General features: G+C 48.8%; 1 protein-coding gene across 2 annotated transcripts in view; it reads right to left on the minus strand.

Annotated features, from left to right (window-relative positions):
- Positions 1-24023, minus strand: part of RAD54L2 (RAD54 like 2) — a 159134-nt gene that overhangs the window by 54186 nt on the left and 80925 nt on the right. For both annotated transcript variants that reach the window (XM_033926393.1, XM_033926392.1), the window contains exons 10-11: positions 15860-16202; positions 4484-4661 (exon numbers count right to left, since the gene is read on the minus strand). In XM_033926393.1, the coding sequence (XP_033782284.1) occupies positions 4484-4661; positions 15860-16202 (521 nt within the window). The remainder of the gene's footprint in view (positions 1-4483; positions 4662-15859; positions 16203-24023) is intronic.

A 24023-nucleotide genomic window follows, 5' to 3' on the forward strand; every position in this document is an offset into this window, starting at 1 on the left:
AAGGACCGCTCGCACGCACTCCCACCCGCACCCCCACCCTGAAGGACCGCTCGCACCCCCACAGGCTCTCGACCCCCCCATCATGTAGAAGCTCCTACCGGTGTCCTGCTGCTTCCTCTTGGCGGTCCCGACTCCCAGACACGATCGGGGCAAGAGGGAGCTCAAGCCCTCTTGCCCCAGCCAACCGCGGCACCCCCGACACGATCGGGGCAAGAGGGAGCTCAAGCCCTCTTGCCCCCCCGACTCCCCGACACGATCGGGGCAAAAAGGAGCCCAAGCCCTCTTGCCCCACCGACTCCCCAACTCCCCGACAATATCGGGCAAGGAAGGAGCCCAAGTCCTCCTGGCCCTGGCGACCCCCCCCCCCCGCTAGTTGTTCGGGCCAGGAGGGAGCCCAAACCCTCCTGGCCACGCGACCCCCTACCCCCACCCCGCACTACATTACGGGCAGGAGGGATCCCAGGCCCTCCTGCCCTTGACGCAAACCCCCCTCCCAACGACCGCCCCCCCAAGAACCTCCGACCGCCCCTCCAGCCGACCCGCGACCCCCCTGGCCGACCCCCACGACACCCCCACCCCCTTCCCCGTACCTTTGTGTAGTTGGCCGGACAAACGGGAGCCAAACCCGCCTGTCCGGCAGGCAGCCAACGACGGAATGAGGCTGGATTGGCCCATCCGTCCAAAAGCTCCGCCTACTGGTGGGGCCTAAGGCACCTGGGCCAATCAGAATAGGCCCGGGAGCCTTAGGTCCCTCCTGGGGGCGGGGCCTTGGGCACATGGTCAGGTTGGGCCCATGTGCCTCAGGCCCCGCCCCCAGGTGGGACCTAAGGCTCCCGGGCCTATTCTGATTGGTCCAGGCGCCTTAGGCCCCACCAGTAGGCGGAGCTTTGGGACGGATGGGCCATCCGGCCTCATTCCGTTGTTGGCTGCCTGCCGGATAGGCAAGTTTGACTCCCGTCTGTCCGGCCAACTACACAAAGGTACGGGGAAGGGGGGTGGGGGTATCGTGGGGGTCGGCCAGGGGGGTCGCGGGTCTGCTGGGGGGGGCGGTCGGAGGTTCTTGGGGGGGCGGTCGTTGGGGGGAGGGGGGTTTGCGTCGAGGGCAGGAGGGCCTGGGATCCCTCCTGCCCATAATGTAGTGCGGGATGGGGGTAGGGGGTCGCCGTGGCCAGGAGGGTTTGGGCTCCCTCCTGGCCCGAACAACTAGCGGGGGGGTGGGGGGGTCGCCAGGGCCAGGAGGACTTGGGCTCCCTCCTGGCCCGATATTGTCGGTGAGTTGGGGAGTCGGCGGGGCAAGAGGGCTTGGGCTCCCTTTTGCCCCGATCGTGTCGGGGAGTCGGGGGGGGCAAGAGGGTTTGAGCTCCCTCTTGCCCCGATCGTGTCGGGGGTGCCGCGGTTGGCTGGGGCAAGAGGGCTTGAGCTCCCTCTTGCCCCGATCGTGTCGGGTGTCGGGACCGCCAAGAGGAAGCAGCAGGACACCGGTAGGAGCTTCTACATGATTGGGGGGGGGGGGGTCGGGAGGCTGTGGGGGTGCGGGTGGGAGTGCGTGCGAGCGGTCCTTTGGGGTGGGGGTGCGTGTGAGCGGTCCTTCAGGGTGGGGGTGCCAGCGGTCCTGCGGGGGGTGAATCGGACGTCGGGGGGGGAACTATGTAAAAAAAATTTGTACAACGCGCTCACGCGTATAACGTGCGAGGGTATGCGCGGTACGTAAAAACCACGTATAACGCGCGCGTTATATGCGAGAAAATACGGTACTGTGAAAGAGTCTGCTCTCTCCTGCCCTCTTCTGGTCGCAGTCGGGAAATACCGCGAATGACTGGGACTGTGAACCGTCGACCGCGAATGACCGGGGGAACACTGTACCAGGGATCCCAACCCTAGAGACTTATAGAAAATGAAGATGTTATGAACACCTGGAATATTCCCGTTCTAATCAAAAATCTTGATGCAAAAATCGGGACATCTTGTTAAAGGAAAGAAATGCCAGAAAGGCGTTGATAGAGGTTTCATTTCCAAGTGATTACTCTCTGAAATGTGTGGAGAGAGAGAAGACTCTCAAATACTAAGCAATACAGACTAAAACCAGAAATATTTCCCATAGTATTGGGAGCCACATGATTCAGCAAGTGTTAGCAGTAAATTTGAGAGACTGAGATCATCCTGGCTTAGACGTGAGGTTCATTACTATCATGGAATGTGAAAAACAAACCCATGTGGAGATCTTGCCTCTGAAAATCTACCCCATACTAGTGCTGCCCAATTGCCAATTCAAATCGATTCACCGATTCACATTGCGTGAATCAATTTGAATCGAATCTTTTTTTTAAATGTACTCAACCAATCACATCCGTCCTCTTGCCGCCGATCTACCTTTTAATTCCAGCAAAAGTGGCGGTAGCAAATGCTATTCACTACACTGCCGCTAGTCCAGGCGTCTTCTCTCTATTCGGCCGCTGCTTTCTGAATGGTGGCATCAGTTCTTGCAGGACTCGCGAGAACTGATGCCAGCCATTCAGAATGCAAAGGTGGTCCCAAGCGGGAGCGCATAACACTTGCTCCTGACATCTGCGCTCCTGACCTGACTACGAGAGCCATCTAAGCGAGGAAGGGAGGGATTTAAAAAGGTACGGGGTGGGGTGGGTGTACGATTTAAAAAGTACGGGGTTTAAAAAAAAGGTACAGGGGGTGTTTAAAAGGGTATGGGGTATGATTTAAAAGGTACAGGGGGTGTTTAAAAAGGTATGGGGTATGATTTAAAAGATATGGGGGATGTTTAAAAGGTACGGGGATATAGGGGTACTGGGGGGGTACATGGGGGGTATGGGACCTGCCTTCACTAGGCCTGCCTGTCACTAGGCTACTAGGCCTGCCTGCCCTGTGCTCTGTCCTGGCCTGCCACTAGACTACTGCCAGAGGGGAGACAGGGTACAGAGCCTGGCAGGGAGGGGGGACAGGGTGCAGAGGTAACTTTAGAAGAAGGATGAGGTCCCTGCTGAAAATGGACCAAAACCGCCAAAATTGGAGTTCCTTTGCCCTATCGCTTCTGAAAAGCCTGGGACTTTCCCAACGCTGAGGCCGGAGAACCGACCGACGCGAAAAGGGAATCCCTAGCTAGACCGGTGTTAAGGGAATCCTGTCTCCCAGACCGTCGGCGGCTGGGGAACCCTCCGTGTGGGCATCGGGGGAAGCCCGGGCTTCCCCACGATCCGAAGTTGACTCATGAGGCACCATCAGCGGGGTGCCCTGGCCGCCGGCAACCGCTGCCGACGCGGCTGCCCCACTGCTCCAGCCTGCACAAAGCTTGAAGAGGCCGGCCCCGAGTACCTCATGTATGGATCACAATGAGCACTTTTGCCCTTTAAAAGTGCTCATTGTGCCGGAAAACACCCTAGCTGAAAGAAAAAGTGTAGACAGGCACACCTCAGGATTTTTTTTTTCCAATCAGAACAGACTCCACGGTTCTCAAGCTGGAGGGCTGACCAACCAAAGGGCCAGGCCGCCTGCTGAGGCCCCTAGAAAAATATAGGGAGGTGGAAGAAGTGGGGGGGAGAGGGACTCAGCATGAGACCAGCCAGGTTTAACACCCTCAAGGTCGGATGGATCCCCAAACAGGACTCGTCCAAGCTCTATCCAGCACAAAAAGGGGAACCAGGAGTACAAAAACAAAAATCCAACAGTGCTAAGAGGAGAGCCGAAATTAGCCTACCACTCTGCTACCAGAAATTGAGGAAGACTGGATTACTATAAGGCAGGGGTAGGCAATTCCGGTCCTCGAAAGCCAGAGCCAGGTCAGGTTTTCAAGATATCCACAATGAATATGATTGAGATGGATTTGCATGCACTGCCTCCTTGAGATGCAAATCTATTTCATGCATATTTATTGTGGATATCCTGAAAACCTGACCTGGCTCTGGCTCTGAAGGACCGGAATTGCCTACCCCTGGTATAGGGGATGCTGTACTGATATACAGGTTTGATCTCCACCTGCTGGTAGCAGTGAGGTATATAACCCATCCGTAAGGAACTATACCGGTCTATCAAGCAATACAGAAGGGGGTGCTGTCATGGGAGAGTCAGAGTTGTTCACTAAAGATTCGTGCACTATTATAGAAGTCGGGGATCCACACCTAATTTACGCTTGAGAATTTACATCCGGTTTCATTTGGTGTAAAAACTTGCATCCAAAGTTGGGCATGGATCCTGGCGCTATTTGATAAACGGCACCCAACTCAGTGCTATTATAGAATAGTGCTCAGTGCTCATTTTTTTTTGGCGTTCAAATTTGGGCCCCATTTACATTAATTCAGGCCTATATGTGTACAAATACAGTTGTTGGTTTTTCCATTTAGTGATATATAAAATGGCAAATAACCCTGAAAATTAAAAGGGACAACAGTGATACCATCCAGTCGCATTACTGTAGAGATACCAAATAACCCAACCACCACCCATCTTTCTTAAGGTACTCTGCCATGATCCCCACCTTACAGCAGACACAGAAGGCCTTGAGGGGGTTCAGCCCCAGCCAACCGCTGTTGCCCGCATCCCGGAAGCGATTCATAAACTCTGTGTATAGAGCACGTTGGATCTTGGACAACCGCACCAGAAGGACATGTTCTTCTTTTTCTGGCAGTTGGATCTTCAGCACAGTGTGGCCTCGCCTGTGAGCACAAAGAGGAGGGAGAACATATTAAGAAAATCAAACATAGATTACATGAAATTAGTGATTTCTATTCCGCCATTACCTTGCGGTTCAAGGCGGATTACATAGGAAGTTATCTGGACTTTTCCAGAGGAAGTGTAGAGTAGAGCAGGTTGCTTCCGGGTACTGAGAAGATTCCTGTGGTGATTAGTTTGTCTTCAAGGATTTCTTGAATAGCAGGTTTTGATTTCTTTTCTGAAAGTTTTGTAGTCTGGGGTTGTGATCAGTAAATTGGAGAGTTGGTGGTCTAGTTTTGCCGCCTGTGAGACCAGTAGGCTATTGTACAGTTGGTGAATGGTGTCTGGGTTCTCCTGTGTCTGGTTCTGGTAGTTTGGATTAGGCGGTTGTTCAAGTAAGCTGGGCTGTCTCCATTTATGGTTTTAAATAGTAGACAGCAGAATTTGAATAGTATTCTTGCTTGTATTGGGAGCCAGTGTGAGTCGAGATATGCTGCGGTGATGTGGTCGTGTTTCCTTAGTGAATAGATAATTCTCAGTGTTGTGCTTTGTACTGTTTGTAGTTGCTTTATCATGGTTGCGGGGCAGGGGAGATAGAGGATGTTACAGTGGTCTAGAAAACCTAGGACTAGGGACTGGACAATGAGTTGGAATTGTTTTCTGTCGAATAATTTCCTAACTTGTCTTAGGTTTCTCATGACCATGAATGATTTCTCTACTCTGTAACACCTCTGGACATGTCCAGAAATCCTCTTCTGTAATTCTGAAATCCTCTTCTGTAATCCGCCTTGAACAGCAAGGTAATGGCAGAATAAAAATCACTAATGTAATGTAATATAATATTGTTTTGTTGATTTGTGGTTGCATGGTACAGCATCTGTCTATCATCATTCCCAGAAGTTTTAGAGTGGGTTGAATGGGGATAAGTACATTGGGAGCAAACTTATAAAGTTTTTACATTTGTAAACGTGTATTTATTCATGGAAAAACTGCTTTTGAAAAGTGTCTGATCCCCATAGAGCTACAGTAGGGAGAGTCAGTATGCACATGGGTTTCATTTTGAGATTCCTGTAAGTATTTTCCACCAAAAACAACACAGTTGCTGGTTCCCAAACATGCAAAAAGCAAAACTCAACTGGGATTTTTTTTTCTTTGAAAATTTGCTTTCATGACCACACCTAACAGATGCAGAAGTTGGGAGATTTTGTCTTTGGAAAAAATAAGGCTCCGTGATGAATCAACTAAGACTTCTAAGCTGATCAGTTTTGATGCCAAAAAGACTTTCGACAGAGTGGTATGGTCTTTTTTTGTATGGTGTTTTAATAATAATAATAATAACTTTATTTTTATATACCGCCAGCTATCTTGCGACTTCTAGGCGGTTTACAATAAAAGAAACTGTGAAAGAAGATGTAAATACAATGAAAGAAGATGTAAATACAATAAAGAGAAACTTTACGTACAATGAATTAAAGAGTATAGCAGTGTATATCTCAATACAGTAAAGGGAAACTTTACGTACAATGGATTGAAGAGTATAGCAGTATACATCTTTTAGATACCTATGGACTCAAAGGTTTTTTCAGGAAGCTATAAAGACCTTATAATGTTGTCCGAAGGCTAGAGTTAAGATCAGTGGCGTGTTATCTGCCTCATTTGAAACTGAGAACAAGGCAGGGGTGTCCACTGTCTCTTCTGCTTTTTGTTCTGATGCTTGATCCGGTCATCTGGGAAATCTTACTGTAGGATCTCACACTTTTAAAATAGCAGCCTTTGCAGATGATTTGCTTGTACATGTAGCAAACTCTCATATTTCTGTGCCCACAGTGTTGGAGAGTTTTCATGAATATGGTGATTTCTCTCAGCATTTAAATTAAATCTAGATAAATCCGAGGTGCTAGTGTCCAGGAAAGAACACCAACAAGAATGGGGAAATTCCTTTCCTCTAAGATGGGCGACAACCTTTCAGATGGCTAGAAGGAGTAACATTTCTTATCTTCATCAGATTTTCACTGACTCAGGTACTCTTCTGAGTCTCTCTCAATTATGTGCTACTTCTGGTTGGCTACATTTAGATGTTTTTTTCTTATTTAAAACTCAAACATATCACCTCTTGGTCTACCTCTGCATTAATGCTTACTGTTTATGAGCTCTTGGCGGAAGTATATGGGCTGGATGCTCAATAATTGATAGTACCTTTAAGATACTTCCGACATACTCTTAAAATTTTCCCCTTCTTTAGATATGCACAAGTAGCCCAGGCTTGGAGTGTGGAGCTGAAGATTACGTTACAGGGAACTCATATACATCATTTTTTTGAAACTTACATGGTTTACTTCCAGACATTTCTTATTTTGAAATGGGATACAATGTATATGAAGATTGTATATAGAACCTTGGCACGCTTATCGAGCAACACTCGTTTCTGAAGGATCTTGTCCTAAATGTGGCTACATTGTCTCATATGTTTGGACATGTCCACTAGTACGTTCATTTTGGTCTGTTATTTTTTCTAAAGTTGGTTGTATGTGGAATATTACATGGCACTGTAATAATTATAGCTTATTTTGGCTATTTGATATTCAACATCCAATCCCCCAGTGGTCTTAAGAATTTTTTGAGAAGAGTGATACTTTCTGGCTTGAAAGTTATTCTCTCTCTTTGGATAGGATCTTTACGTCCTACTTATAGCCATTGGCGTTCACGTATGCTTCATCTTTTAATTATGGAAAGCATGAAGTTATCTGATTGGGATACTCGACAGGGACAAGTGTTACTTACCCTTTGGCAAACATTTTTAGATACTCTAACCCCTACTGCACGTAGTCGTGTTTTAATTAATAGGTCTTGATTTTATTTATTATGTTCTTGTTTTACGCAGCCTTGGGAGGGAGGGATGGGGAAAGTGGGACATGGAGATATGATTAGGATTTTATATTGAAATTTTCTTTATTAGCTAATTTAATTATTTGCTGTTTTTGTTTAAATATCATATTGCTGTATTTGTTTGTATCTTTTTTGAAACTATTTAATAAATATGATTTTTTTTTTTTTTTTTAAATGGGCAACAAACTCTTTTAAATATCTGAGCAGATAGATCAGTTTGTGGACAGATTATTCAATGATACCTGCCAATTGGACTAATGGCGGTTGTTGTCACTGTCTCTTATGGACAGAATTGATCTCTTTCAAATGTATATTTTTCCTCGTTGGTTGTATGTACTACATGTCTTGCCACTTTTTCTGTTCTGCAAAGATTTGACCTTGCAGAAATTATACCACAACTTTTATTAGGAGGTAAGAAATCTAAACTGCAGATGAGGTATCTTTATGGGGATAGGGAGGGCTTGGAATTCCCAGTCTCAAATGATATAATTAAGCTTGCTTATTGAGGAAGTTAGGGCTTGGGTCTTTGCCCTTGATGATTTCACTCCTACTACTAATCACTTATATAGCACTGAAAGGCATATGCAGGGCTGTACATTTTGACATTTATTGACAGTCCCTGTTTGGAAGAACTTACAATCTATTTTGAACAGATAGACATGACATATAGGGTTGGGGATGTAGAACCCAAGGTGAGAGGAGCTAGGAGTTAAAAGCACTTTCAAAGTGGTGGGCTTTTAATGACCTTGAACACTGCCTGAGACGGAGCCCACGGCAGCGATTCAGGCAGCTTGTTCCAAGCATATGGTGCAGCAATGCAGAAGGGACGGAGTCTGGAGTTGTCAATTAAAGAAAAGGGCACAGATAGGAGGGACTTACCAGCTCTGCATATCTCATGGGGGAGAGGGGTCATAGGGTATAATGACAAAGATCGTAAGTCTTTCAAGAAATTGTTAAAAACACAATTGTTTGTGGACGCCTTTCTCTTTGTGGTTATTTGTTTTAGATTTAAAGAATTCTGTATTAAAGAAATTTTGTAGGGAAGGAGAAAGGAGAAATTAGGTTCTTACCTGCTAATTTACTTTCTTTTAGCTTCTCCAGACCAGTAGAGGTTAACTTTACGAATGGGTATATATCTAATCATGACCAGCAGGTGGAGACTGAAAACAAAACTTTGGGACAGTATATACTATCCTCCCTTCTCTATTTCCCTCAGTCTGCCGAATAGCCAAGCAGAACCAAGAACTGGAAAACAGGAAGAAAACAATACTCCGAACAGGAGTAACAAATAACATACCCAAATGCTGTTGGAAAATGCAGAGGAAAAATACCCGAAGGAAAATGTCCCCACAGCTCGCCAGCTAAGCCAGCCGAGCCACAGCCGCTGTTCTTTAATTCTCCCCGGCCCTAGAAAAATACTAGAACCCGCAGCAAAAAACAAAAACTGCCCGCGAAAACAGCCCCAACAACAACAACAACAACAGACAGGGTGGGGACCTCTACTGGTCTGGAGAAGCTAAAAGAAAGTAAATTAGCAGGTAAGAACCTAATTTCTCCTTCTTTAGCACTCTCCAGACCAGTAGAGGTTAACTTTACGAATGGGACGTACCAAAGCAGTCCCTCTCACGGGCGGGACCCCCGAAGGGCCGATACCAGAACACGCTCACCGAACACCGCGTCCCGACGCGCCTGAACATCTACCCGATAATGTCTAACAAAAGAATACAAGGAGGACCAAACCGCAGCCTTACAAATATCCACCGGAGGCACGAGCGACGACTCAGCCCAAGAAGCCGCCTGACCCCGAGTGGAATGAGCCTTGAGAAACTCCGGAACAGGCTGCTGTTTCAGAAGATAAGCGGAAGCAATCGTCTCCTTGATCCAGCGCGCAATAGTAGCCTTAGAAGCGCCAGCTCCCCGACGAGGACCAGCCAGGAGGACAAAGAGATGATCGGACTTCCGGAATTCCTGGGTCCGCTGCACATCAGAGCGAAGGACCCGACCGACATCCAACTTGCGCAGCTGCCGTTGCTCAGAAGAGCCCTCCCGACCACCCAAGACCGGGAGAACCACCGATTGATTGACATGAAAAGGAGAAACAACCTTCGGCAGCAAGGAAGGAACAGGCCGCAAGACGACCCGCTCCCTAGACAACTCCAAGAAGGGAGCCCTACAAGAGAAAGCCTGCAGCTCAGAAATACGCCTAGCAGAAGTAATGGCCACCAAAAAGACCGCCTTCAAAGTAAGGTCCTTCAAAGAACAGTCGTCCAAGGGCTCGAAAGGCGGGCGCACCAAAACAGAGAGAACCAGATTAAGATCCCAAGAGGGAACCGAGGGCCGTAGGGGAGGCCTAAGCAACTTGGCCGCCCGCAGAAACCGAATCACATCAGGAAGAGCCGATAAACGCTGACCTGACACCAACCCTCGAAAGGTCGACAGGGCCGCAAGATGAACCCGGAGAGAAGACCAAGCCAGGCCTCTATCCAGGCCATCCTGCAAGAACTCTAGAATGTTAGGCAGAGAAGCGCGAAAAGAGGTCACTCCCCGCGCCCGACACCATTCCTCAAAGAGACGCCAAACCCGCACATAAGCCCGAGAGGTAGAAAGCCTCCGGGACCCCAACAGTGTAGCGATCACCTTGTCTGAATATCCCTTCTTGCTAAGGCGACCCCTTTCAAGAGCCACGCCGTAAGACAGAAGAGAGACGGGTCGAACAAGGGAATGGGACCCTGCATCAGAAGGTCGTCCGAGAGAGGCAGAGGAAGAGGAACCGCCACCAGGTGCCTCACCAGATCCGCATACCACGGACGTCGAGGCCAATCCGGAGCCACCAGCACCACCAAACCCGGATGGTGAACAATGCGAAGAAGCACTCTGCCCACCAGCGGCCAAGGAGGGAACACATACAAAAGCCCCTCCGTTGGCCACGGCTGGACCAAAGCATCCAGACCCTCGGCCAGCCCTTCCCTGCGACGACTGAAGAAGCGGGGCACTTTGGCGTTGCCACTCGTGGCCATCAGGTCCATCAGGGGCTGCCCCCAATCTTGCACTATCAACCGAAACGCTCCGGCGCCGAGAAACCACTCTCCTGGATCCAGGAAGTGACGACTGAGGAAGTCTGCCTGAACATTTTCTACCCCGGCTATATGAGAAGCCGAGAGGTCCAGAAGATGGGACTCCGCCCAAACCATGAGCCGAGCCGCCTCCTGCGCCACAGGAGTGCTCTTGGTGCCCCCCTGACGATTGACATAAGCCACCGCCGTGGCATTGTCCGACAGGACTCTGACCGACTTGCCCAGCAAAAGGGAGTGGAAAGCTAACAGCGCCAGCCTGACCGCTCTGGTCTCCAACTCGTTGATCGACCAGGAGGCCTCCTCCGCGGACCAGGTGCACCGAGCTGAGTGGCCCATAAACTGAGCCCCCCAACCGAGGAGACTCGCATCCGTAAGGAGCACCGTCCACTGCGGGAGATCCAGACCCACCCCCTGAACCAGGTGAGGGGTCCGGAGCCACCAGCGCAGACTGCAGCGCGCCAAGCCTCGCAGGGGAACCGGAACATCCAAATCTTGCCTCCGGGGAGACCACCTCCGGAGCAGAGCATACTGAAGAGGACGCATGTGGGCCCGCGCCCACCTCACCACGTCCAGGGACGCCGCCATTGACCCCAGGACTTGGAGGAAATCTCGCGCCCGAGGACCCCGGGACGCCAAAAGCAGGCGAATCTGAGATTGCAATTTGCTCACCCGGGCCTCTGGAAGGAAGACCTTCCCCAAGGAGATGTCGAACATAACCCCAAGGCACTCCAGACGCTGAGCCGGGACCAACCGACTCTTGGAAAGGTTGACCACCCAGCCCAGCGACCGGAGAAACTCCACCACCCGAGCCGTAACCCGGGAGCTCTCCTGCAACGACTTTGCCCGAATCAACCAGTCGTCCAGGTAGGGGTGAACCAGGATGCCCACCGACCGCAAGGCTGCCGCGACGACCACCATTACCGTGGTGAACGTCCGAGGAGCCGTGGCCAGACCAAAGGGAAGCGCACAGAACTGAAAGTGCCGCCCCAAGATCGCAAAGCGAAGGAAGTGCTGATGAGAGGCCCGAATTGGAACCTGCAAGTAGGCCTCCGTCAGATCGAGAGACGTAAGAAACTCCCCCGGCTGAACCGCCAGAATGACCGACCGCAGCGTTTCCATGCGGAAAGACGGAATCTTGAGAGCTCTGTTGACCCCTTTCAAATCCAGGATGGGCCGAAAGGTCCCCTCCTTTATGGCCACCACAAAGTAAATGGAGTACCTGCCGGTGCCCCACTCCGTAGGGGACACCGGCACCACTGCCTCGAGATCTAGCAAACGCTGAAGGGTCTGACGAAAAGCCTGCGTCTTCCATGGAGTCTGACATGGAGAAGCGAGGAAAAGGTCCGGCAGAGAGCGGGTAAACTCCAGAGCGTAACCGTCCCGCACCACCTCAAGGACCCACTGATCGGACGCGATCTCGGCCCATTTGGGGAAAAATTTTCGCAGCCGGGCCCCCACCGGAACCAAAGGGGGCGCCGGCAAGGAGTCATTGCGCAGGACGGGAAGCGGGGGAACCGGCGGAGGGATTCCCTGCCCCCCGACGGGCCCCCCGAAAGGGCTGCATGCGCTGGAAGAACCGACCCCGGGAAAAACCCTGAGCCGGGAAAGAAGCAGCCCCACGCCCCGGGCGATACTTGCGAAATTCCCGCAAATGCCCCCGGGCAGCCCCACACCTAGACGCAGGGCGGGCACGGTCCTCAGGCAGACGGGGCACCTTCGAGTCCGTCAGAGTCTGAATCAACTCATCTAATTCCTCTCCAAACAAAAAGACCCCCTAAAGGGAACTTTAGTAAACTTAGCTTTGGATGCAGAATCCGCCGCCCAAGCGCGCAGCCACAAAATACGCCGCGCGGCCATGCCATAGACTTAGCCGAAATCCGCACCAAGTCATAAAGAGCATCTGAGAGGAACGAGGCAGCCATCGCAATCTTCGCTACCTCCTGATCCACTAGAGACCAGTCATCAGACTCCCGATCCAGGACACGCTCAGCCCACCGAAACACGGCGCGAGCGACTAGCTCCCCACAAACAGCCGCCTGGACCCCAAAGGCAGAGACATCAAAATCATACTTAAGAAGAGTCTCTAACGCACGCGCCTCCGAGACCCTAAGAGCAGAACCGTCCATAACAGGCACGGTATGCCGCTTAGGAAGTGCCGAGACCACCGCGTTCCCCATTGGCGAAATTAAGGTAGCCCTACCTCCCTCCGGGACGGGATACCCAAGAGCCAAGGCGCACACCAAACGAAAACTGCGCCCATAGGCCACTGCGCCAACACAAAATCCCGCAAATCCTGACGCACAGGAAAAGAGCGGGAACCAGGACAGACCCCCTGAAGCAGAGGGGCCCCCATACGCGGGGTCTCCGGCGGCGCCACTGCAAAAATGCAGCACCAAGGAGACCTGCTACACAGGTCTAAAAGCTCATCCCTCTGAATAAAAAAGCGCACCACGGACGCATCTGCTCTGGAAGACGGGAAACCCGCCGCCCCGCTGCCAACAGGCGTCCCCTCTAGAGGATCCTGGAAGCCCGCCAAAGCAGCCAGGTCCTCAACCAGGCCAACACGCTCCTCCGCCCACCAATTCGCAATCCAAGCCCCCCCGCGGGCGCTTGGATGAGGGAGGAGGAAGAGGGGACGCCAAACGAAAAGAGGGAGGTAAAGCCATAGGGGGCGCGGAGGGAAACCCCCCCCGAAACCCCCCAGGCGCACGTGGGACCCCCAAAAGTCCGCACAAAGAAAGAAAATAAATTGGGGGCAAAAAACCCCTGGGGGTCCCCAGGGACTCCCTGCCCCAGCAGGGGTCCATGCTGAAACCTGCCCCTGTGTTCGCCATACAGGGGGAAGGTCACCTGAGGTTGCAGACAAAATGGAGGGGCCAGACAAAGAAAATGGCGAAGTTCCCGCCAAAAATGCTCCCTCCATGGCCTGTAGCGGCTGAGAAGACTGAACAGTCTCAGCCGCTAAGACAGGCAAGTCGGCATCAGCTGTCAAAAAATCAGCTGAGAGGGAATCCTTCGGGGAATCCCTCCGTGGGCGGTTGTGGAAGACCGGGCTTCCCCACTGCTCCAAGCCGACTCGCGAGGCACCATCGGCGGGGAGCTCTGGGCGCCTGCAGCCGCTGCCGACGGAGCTCCACCACCTCACCGACCCAAACCGCCGAGTTCAGGCCGGCCGCGAGTGCCTCGCGGCTGGACTAAAATTGTGGCCTACTCCCCCGGAGAAGGGCACAATTGCTCCAGACGCGACCTAGCTATAAAAAAGTGCTGGTTACATGAAAAAATACAGTAAAATACAGTTTTCTTAAAGGGAAACAACCCTTCAGACCAGCACTACCTCAGGATTTTTTATTTTATTTTATTTTTTTTTTTTTTACAGAACAGACTCCACAGGCTCTCGAAGCAATATGCCTTGCTTGACTTAGGGGGCAAGGCTTACTGCTGAGGCTCCTCTAAAAAAATGTGGGGAGGTGGAGGAAGTGGGGGGAGGGACCCCGCTCGTGACCCGCCGGGTTTGACACCCCCGAGGTCGGACGGACCCCCAAACAGGGCCCGACCAAGCTCCGTCCGGCCAAAAACAGGGACAATAAACCCCTAAACAAATTCCAACAGCCCTACCAAGAGAGATGGGTACAGATCACTCAACACCTGCTGGAGACTGAAAGAAGACTGGGGGAAATAGAGAAGGGAGGATAGTATATACTGTCCCAAAGTTTTGTTTTCAGTCTCCACCTGCTGGTCATGATTAGATATATACCCATTCGTAAAGTTAACCTCTACTGGTCTGGAGAGTGCTAAAGAATTAGGTTTTTTACCTGCTAATTTACTTTCTTTTAGCTTCTCCAGACCAATAGAGGTTAATCTTACAAGTGGGTATATATCTCATCATGACCAGCAGGTGGAGACAAATAAAATTGTGGAATAGTACATAAGAGATACCTTCCCCTATTACTATCAGTCTTCTTTCAGTCTCCAGCAGGCGTGAGTGAGCTGTACCCATCTCCCTTGGTAGGGCTGTTGGAATTTGTTTATGTACTATTCCACAGTTTTGCTTCAGTCTCCACCTGCTGGTCATGATGAGATATATACCCACTTGTAAGATTAACCTCTGGAGAGTGCTAAAGAAGATTGACTTATTTGTTTACTGCATTTATAATGTTTGTGCTTGAAATTGTGAATGTAAATGTTTTGTATATCGCTTAGATTTAAGCAATTCATAAATTTTTAAAATAAATAAATAGGGGGAGATAAGTGAAGAGAGATAGTGAGGGGCAACTGAGTGAGTGCATTTGTAGGTCAATAAGAGGAGTTTGAATTGTATTCGGAAACGGATGGGAAACCAATGAAGTGACTTTAGGAAAGCGGTAACGTGAGTATAGCTCCCGGAATATAAGTCGTGCAGCCGAATTCTGGATTGATTTGGAGGGGAGCGAGATGGTTAACTGGAAGGCCTGAGAGTAGCGAGTTGCAGTAGTCTAAGCGCAAGGTGATGAGGGCGTGGATAAGTGTTTAAGTGGATAAGTGTGCTCAGAGAGGACGGGTCAGATTTTAGTAATATTATAAAGAAGAAGTGGAAGGTTTTAGCGATATGTTGTATCTGGGCAGTAAAGGAGAGAGAGGAGTCAAAGATGACCCCGAGATTACAAGCAGACAAAACAGGAAGGATGAGAGTGTCGTCCACAGAGACAGAAAACGAGGGAAACAGAGAGGTGGGTTTAGGTAGGAAGATGAGCAGCTCCGTTTTAGCCATATTCAGTTTTAGACAGTGGTGAGACATCCAGATGGCAATGTCAGACAGGCAGGCTGAGACCAGCAGACAGATTTTTGTAAGACTGTACACCCTTTCCAAGGTAGGGAGAACGAGAGGGCACTCTCTAAAGTTGAAAGGGGATAGATTCCGTACAAATGTAAGGAAGTTCTTCTTCACCTAGAGAGTGGTGAAGAGCTGGAACGCTCTTCCGGAGTCTGTTGTAGGGGAAAACACCCTCCAGGGTTTCAAGACTAAGCTGGACAGGTTCCTGCTAAACTGGGACGTACGCAGGTGAGGCTGGACTCATTTAGAGCACTGGTCTTTGACCTGAGGGCCGCCGCGTGAGCGGACTGCTGGGCAGGATGGACCACTGGTCTGACCCAGCATAGGCAATTCTTACGTGGAAAAATTTTTGCAAGAAATAAAAGGAAAGTCAAGGACGTTGCCGTTTCCACAGCTTTTTTTTTGTTTGTACTTCCAATAGGAAACTCACCTCTGCACAAAGCCCTCCAGCAGGCTGTGCAGCACGTGGCTGCGATATCTCATCAAACGCACATCTTGTGGGGTGCTGTCAATACACTGCCCGTTCAAGATAGGGCGCTCAAACATGTTGCTGAACTCTTGTCGGGTACCCAGAAAGTCAGGTCGCACAAAATCGACCATGCACCAATACTCAATCAAATTGTTCTGGAGCGGGTAGCCAGTCAGCACTACCCGACGACGGGATCGGATATTCTTTAATGCCTGTGAAGTACTGGCGTGACAGTTCTTTATCCTGTGCCCCTCATCACAGATCACCACATCTGGTCCAGGGCGTGCCAGGGCCTTTTCAATATCTGCGGGGAAAAAGAACGTGTGCAAGGAAAGACAAAGGTTGAAACAGAAGAGAAACACACACATTATCAATTGTTTATTATTTATTATTATTACTATTCAAGTTATTAGGTTTTTTATATACCACCTATCAAGATTATCTAATTGTCTACACCAGAGAATGACATGGGGACCGTTTACCGCAGTAAACCATGGTCACCGCAGTAATGGAGACATTTGCAACTGGTTTACTGCAGGAATGGGGACAAAACCTTTCACCACCCCGCAGGAATGGGGACCAGACCTTTTACCGCCCCGTTGGAGCGGTGAAAAGTCTTGCTCCTGTATCAGACTCAGTATCTCCTCCCCAGCTCCTCTTGCGCCTATTTTACCTTCAGGAGCCAGCCATGCCACGATGAAGACAGAAGGAACCCAAAACCAAAGCCTGAGACCAATGTGATTTGAAGAATAAAATTACCAGACAATAAAAGGTAGAAAAAAATAAATTTATTTTATATTTTGTGATTAGAATATTTCAGATATGTAATATGTATCCTGCTAGAGCTGGTATTAAACATAACTGTGGACCGAGTTGGGGAGTCAGCAGGCACAAGCAGGCACCAGGAGAGAGCGTGGAGGAGGCTTAGGAGAGAGCGAGGAGGACACGAGGGAGGAACAGCAGGCGAAGGCAGGCAGAGTGGGGTAGCGGCGAGAGAAAGCTCCGCCCACCCCCCACGAGTCACCAGTAGCGTCGGAGCATCCGGACTCCCCCTTAAAAGGAGTAGAACCGCGGCGCCAGGGCACTTGCTTCGGGCCGAGTCGGGGAGGCAGCAGGCACAAGCAGGCACTAGGAGAGAGCGTGGAGGAGGCTTAGGAGAGAGCGAGGAGGACACGAGGGAGGAACAGCAGGCGAAGGCAGGCAGAGTGGGGTAGCGGCGAGAGAAAGCTCCGCCCACCCCCCACGAGTCACCAGTAGCGTCGGAGCGCTCGGACTCCCCCTTAAAAGGGGGAGAGCCAACGGTGCGCAGCCGTTCGGCGCACAGCGAAGGCGAGCAGCAAAGGCGCTCGCCTTAGCGAGAGCGCCTTTGCGAAGGAGCCTTGTGAAGAAGCCAGGCGCCCAGCAGCTACATCTAAACCACAAACTGTAGGTATTTTCTTCTCTTACTCATTCTCTTTCTCTTCTTTTTCAGGTAGCTGCACGCCAGGCACCACTTTTACACCTCACACACACAGAGACTAAAGAAAGGAGAAGAAGAAATGGAGGCAGCAGGCACCCAGCGGAGCTTCCCAGTCTACTGCACAGAGTGTCATATGTACGACTACCTCCCCTCCGGGAGGCAGGCGTACATATGCAGTCGGTGTCAGGAACTGGAAAGCCTGAAGAATGAGGTCGGGAGACTGCAGGTCAAGGTCGAGGAGCTGGAGGGGCTCCGTGCTTTAGAAGAACCGTGCTGGGCAACTGAGGACCCCACCAGAGACAGCCACATTGAGGAGCAAGTTAGGGAGCTCGAGAAATTCATCGAGGAGGCCTGCAGGATGGTGGGGGTACAGGATCACCAGCAAGTCGGACAGGACCCAACTGATGAAAGACAGAATCCACCAGATGGAGGACAAAATCCACCAGACGCCGGGGGAGAAGGCCTTTGTGGAATACCAGAGCAGAGAGAGGAGGCCAAGACCCACCAGAACTCTGAGGGAGAAGTAGAGGACCACACCAAAGATACAGACTTAAGACCAAAAAGGAAACTGAAGAAGGGGAAATCTGCAGTCATAGTGGGTGACTCAATCCTGAGAGAAGTTGACAGTCACGTAGCAGGAGGGAGAGAAGACCGGCTAGTGACATGTCTCTCAGGGGCAAGAACGAAGGACATCACCGACAGAATCGAGAGGATCCTGGAAGGAGCGGAGACAGAGGAGACAGCGGTGATAATCCACGTTGGAACAAACGACGTCAGCAGAAGAAATTACAGCAGGACTACACTAACCGAGCAGTTCCAGACCCTGGGAAGGAAGTTGAAGCTGAGGACACGGAAGATAGCTTTCTCAGAGATCCTGCCAGTACCGAGGGCAGATGTAAGGAGGCAGACCGAGCTGCAAGCCATAAACGCATGGCTGAGGAGATGGTGCGAAGAGGAAGGCTTCCACTTTGTAAGGAACTGGTCAACTTTTTGGGGTAAGAACAAGCTCTACAGGAGGGACGGACTGCACCTGAGCACGACAGGAACAAGAATGCTGGCAAATAACGTCAAGAGCACAATAGACAAGGCTTTAAACTGAGGAGAGGGGGAAAGCTGACAGTCGATCTGGTGTCGACGCTTCGGGAAGGAATATCAAAGGAAGATACTAAAAGGGAAAAATGCAAAGTAGGCCTCCAAGGCAAGCGGGAAAATTGCGAAAAAAGACTCAAAGACGAACTACAGGAGTTCAAGGAACAAGTGAAATTAGAGAGCGAAAAGAAGGAAAAACAGCAGGAACTAAAAGGACATGCAGAAATGAGGAAGACAGCTGAGGACAAAGAAATCACACCATGGGAAGGGGAAGAACAAAATGGGACTCAGGGGCTGGCACCCCAAGAAGGGGACGACAAGAGAATCAACCCACAAGGAAGAACAACAGGGAAAGTAAAAAAACAAAACTTAAATTGCTTGTACGCCAATGCAAGGAGTCTATGGACCAAAATGGGAGAGCTGGAAGTCATGGCCAACAAAGAGGACCTAGACATAATTGGAATCACAGAAACATGGTGGTCTGAGGACAACAAATAGGACGTAGTACTACCAGGTTATAAGCTCTATAGGAAAGACAGGACATGTAAGAAGGGAGGAGGAATAGCGCTATACATAAAGGACTCCATTCACTCGACCAGGATGGATACGGCAACAAGGGCAGAAGGTTTGGAATCGCTATGGGTTAAGTTACCAGGAAGAAAGGGAGCCGACACAAAATTGGGACTTTATTATCGCCCACCTGGACAGCCAGAAACAAGTGACAATGACCTAGAAGCAGAATTGAGGCAGGAATGCAAAAGCGGAAGGGTGACAGTTATGGGAGACTTCAACCACCCTGGGATAGACTGGAGCATTGGACACTCCAGCAGTGCGAGGGAAACAAAGTTCCTGGAGGCTGTGAGGGATTGCTTCTTGGAGCAGCTGGTCCAGGAACCGACACGAGGAGATACCACTCTTGACCTAATCCTCAACGGTCTAGGGGGACCCGCAAAGGAGGTGGTAGTAGTAGGGCCACTAGGAAACAGTGATCACAACATGATCCAGTACAAACTAGAAATGGGAATATCAAAAGTGAAGAGAACCACAGCGATGGCACTCAACTTCAGAAAAGGGAACTACGAAGCTATGAGGAAAATGGTGAGACATAAACTCAGAAACAGCTCACGGAAGATGGAGACCGTAGAGAAAGCCTGGTCCCTACTCAAGAACACGGTGCAAAAAGCACAAAACATGTACATCCCCAGGTTTAGGAAAGGGCGCAAACAGAATCAAACAAAAAACAAGGTGTGGATAACAAAGGAAGTGAAGAAGGCGATAAGCGACAAGAAATCATCATTCAGAAAATGGAAAAAGGACCAAACTGAGGAAAACCGGAAGGAACACAAAAAACACCAGAAAGAGTGCCACCGAGTGGTTAGGGAAGCAAAAAGAGAATACGAAGAGAAGCTGGCTGGGGAGGCGAGAAACTTCAAACCGTTCTTTAGGTACGTGAAGGGGAGGCAACCGGCAAGGGAGGAAGTGGGACCGTTGGATGATGGAACCAGAAAGGGAGTGGTAAGAGAGGAAATAGAGGTAGCAGACAGGTTAAACAAGTTTTTCTCGTCGGTCTTCACGAGCAAGGACACATCCAATGTACCAGAACCTGAGGAGATTATAAGTGGGGATCTAGATGAAAAGCTGGAGCGAATAGAAGTAAGCCATGAGGACGTCCTACGACAGATAGATAGATTAAAAAGCGACAAATCACCGGGCCCGGATGGAATCCACCCAAGGGTACTAAAAGAACTGAGAAAGGAAATAGCGGAAACACTCCAGCAAATATGTAATCTATTATTGAAAACTGGGGAGATCCCGGAGGACTGGAAAATAGCAAATGTCACGCCTATCTTTAAGAAAGGATCAAGAGGAGACCCGGGAAACTACAGGCCGGTGAGCTTGACTTCGGTTCCGGGTAAGATGATGGAAGCACTTATTAAGGACAGCATCTGCGAGCACATGGAAAAAAATGGGCAGCTGAGGGAGAGCCAACATGGCTTCTGCAAGTGAAGGTCTTGCCTCACAAACTTACTACATTTCTTTGAGGGAATAAACAGCCAGATAGACAAAGGGGAACCCATAGACATAATTTACCTCGACTTCCAAAAAGCTTTCGACAAGGTACCCCACGAACGGCTGCTTAGGAAGCTGTGGAACCACGGAGTGGAGGGGGATGTATACCGATGGATTAAACACTGGTTGGCGGGCAGAAAACAGAGGGTTGGAGTGAAGGGCAAATACTCAGACTGGCAACGGGTCACGAGCGGAGTTCCGCAGGGGTTGGTGTTGGGACCGCTCCTGTTCAATATATTTATAGACGATCTGGAGACAGGGACGAAATGTGAGGTTATCAAATTTGCAGATGACACCAAACTCTGCAGCAGGATTAGAACCACGGAAGACTGTGAAAACCTGCAAAGGGACCTAACGAAGCTGGAAGAGTGGGCCAAAAAGTGGCAGATGCGTTTTAATATAGAGAAATGCAAGGTCATGCATGTTGGGAAAAAGAACCCGATGTTCAGCTATACAATGGGGGGAACATTGCTAGATGTAAGTACCCTTGAAAGAGACCTGGGTGTGCTGGTGGATACAACAATGAAAGCATCAGCACAATGCGTGACAGCCTCAAAGAAAGCAAACAGAATGCTGGGTATCATCAAGAAGGGTATCACGACCAGGACAAAGGAAGTCATCATGCCACTGTACCGTGCAATGGTGCGCCCGCATCTGGAGTACTGTGTCCAGTATTGGTCGCCGTACCTCAAGAAGGACATAGCATTGCTTGAGGGGGTCCAGAGAAGAGCGACGAAAATGGTAAGAGGTATGGAAAACCTTTCGTATGCCGACAGGTTAGAACAGCTGGGGCTGTTCTCCCTGGAAAAGAGGAGACTTAGAGGAGACATGATACAAACTTTCAAGATCCTGAAAGGCATAGATAAGGTAGACAGGGACAGATTCTTCAGACTGTGGGGAACAACAAGTACAAGGGGGCACTCGGAGAAACTGAAAGGGGATAGGTTTAGAACCAATGCCAGGAAGTTCTTCTTCACCCAGAGAGTGGTGGACACATGGAACGCACTCCCGGAGGTTGTGGTGGGGCAGAAGACACTACAGGGATTCAAAGAAGGTTTGGATAAATTCCTGAAGGAAAAGGGGATTGAAGGATACAGATAGAAGTAAGGATAGGTTTTTTAGGGCAGGGAACACTTGACAGGTCATGGACCTGATGGGCCGCCACGGGTGCGGACCGCTGGGTGCGATGGACCTCTGGTCTGATCCCGGTGGAGGCAACTTCTTATGTTCTTATGACCACAAAGTCCAGGCTGTGCTTATTTAGCTTCCAGCTGGCTTAGGGCTCTCTCTTTGACCAGGGGGCAGTTGCTCTCCCCTAACACTATTCCTGTCATGTGTGACTGAAGTATTCTGTTAGCTTGATTTTTCTATGTAGCATTCTGTAGTAATTTGGTTTGTTCAGGTTTCACAATAGTGGAGGGGATATTTGTGAAAAGGAGGGGAGACAGCAGTTTTGTTGATCCTTGCTCTGTATTATTTGTGTTTATAAAATGACAATTGTACAGAATATTGTCTCTTTTTATACTTTATAAATCTTTATTCTTTTTTATTTCTTACATCAAGTGAAATATATGTAATACAAACAGTTGTAACAAACACTTGAAAATACTAATAAATATTCTTATATTGTAAAGTAAAGAAATCCCTTTATCAGAATTTTATATCAGAATAAACTTACAAGAGTTTTCCCTCCCCACCCCCCCTATATGCTCTATACATGTGCTATGATATCTGATCATTAGAGAAATTAGTCAATGGTTTCCAAATTTTATTAAACTTATGAATATACCCCTGTTGTATTGCCATCACTTTTTCCATTTTGTATATATGACAAATTGAATTCCACCAGAAAGTGTAATTTGATTGAGTGTAATCTTTCCAATTCTGAGTAATTTGCTGAATGGCGACCCCTGTCAATATTAACAAAAGTTTATTATTGTTTGCAGATATCGGACTTTGAGTTCTCATTGCTGTTCCAAATAATATTGTATCATATGAGAGTCCAACATGATTTTCTAATAAATTATTAATTTGGGACCAAATTGATTTCCAAAAAGTATTAATACAAGGACAAAAGAATAATAAATGATCTAATGTCCCCACTTCTATCTTACAATGCCAGCATCTATTAGAACTATTACTATCTACTTTTTGTAACCGCGTAGGGGTCCATAAAACTCTGTGTAACAAAAACATCCATGTTTGACTCATAGATGCTGACCTTGTAGTATGTATTCTCCAGGACCAAAATTTTTGCCATTGAGATGGAGAAATTATCTGTCCTATCTCAATACTCCAAATGTCCCTAAGTCCTGTTCTCTTTTTTTTGTTTAAAAAACCATATAAAATCTTATACCATTTAGCGGCTTGGTGTCCTAAAAAATCCGCCTGAAAGCAAAGGACTTGCAAACTATACTGATTGTTAAGATTCTTCCATTCAGGGAACCCTTCCTGAATAGCCTGCTTCAATTGCATCCATTTAAAATATTGTGTCTTGTCCAATCTAAATTTATGTTGCAATTGTGAAAAACTAAGCAGTGATCCATTTGCTATAACATCATTTAGAGATCGTATACCTGCAATTATCCATTGCTTCCATACTATTTTGAATCCACCAAAATAAGTTCAGTATAAAATCATAACTATTCGAGGCTTGTGCGGATGGGATCTAACAATTTGCAGGGCATGTACGAGGACTGAGCTCACGGGGACGGGGCAGGAATGGCGATAAATTTTTTCCCCGTGTCATTCTCTCTACACCAGAGTTTCTCAACCCAGTCCCATCAGGTTTCCTGGATATTCATAATGAATATGCATGGGATAGAGTTGCATATCAAAGAGGAAATGCATGCCAATCTCATGGATATTCATTGTGGATATCCAGAAAACCCAATGGGACTTGATGTGCCTCGAGGACTGAACTGAGGTGGACTGGTCTACACAATTCAATTTTGCAAAGATATTATATTAGAGCAGCTACTGAAATGATCAGTGTCTTCATCATAAAGCATATGGAGATAGATGTAAAGATGTCTGTCCCTATATCTACAAGCTTTGATTCTATCCCACCCTGCCCCGCGAACTCATACTCCATTGCTCTAGTTCCATCATGTTTCATAAAAGATAATTGCTCTCTTTTTGTACAAAGTTTGTACTATTGTGGGGACAGGGTGAGTATGGAGTTGGAGTTTGAGCTTGTGAGCACAGAGAAGGGAACTAGACAAACTTTGTTCCCCTTGTCATTTTCTATTTCAAATTACTTTCATAGTATAAATGCACAAGAGGCAGGCCTTTTTCAATGGTAAGGATGCTCTGGAACAAAGGGGTACAGGATGAAAGTGAAAGGGGACAGACTCAGGAATAATCTAAGGAAATATTTCTTTATGGAAAGGGTGATCGATACATGGAGAAGATGAATATTATATTTGAATTCAGGAAAACAAAGGATATCAGTGGTGGGCAGACTAGACAGAAACAGAGAAAAATGAAGGAAGATAAAGACCATAT

The sequence above is a fragment of the Geotrypetes seraphini genome, chromosome 17, assembly GCF_902459505.1.
Source record: "Geotrypetes seraphini chromosome 17, aGeoSer1.1, whole genome shotgun sequence".
Lineage (NCBI taxonomy): Eukaryota > Metazoa > Chordata > Amphibia > Gymnophiona > Dermophiidae > Geotrypetes > Geotrypetes seraphini.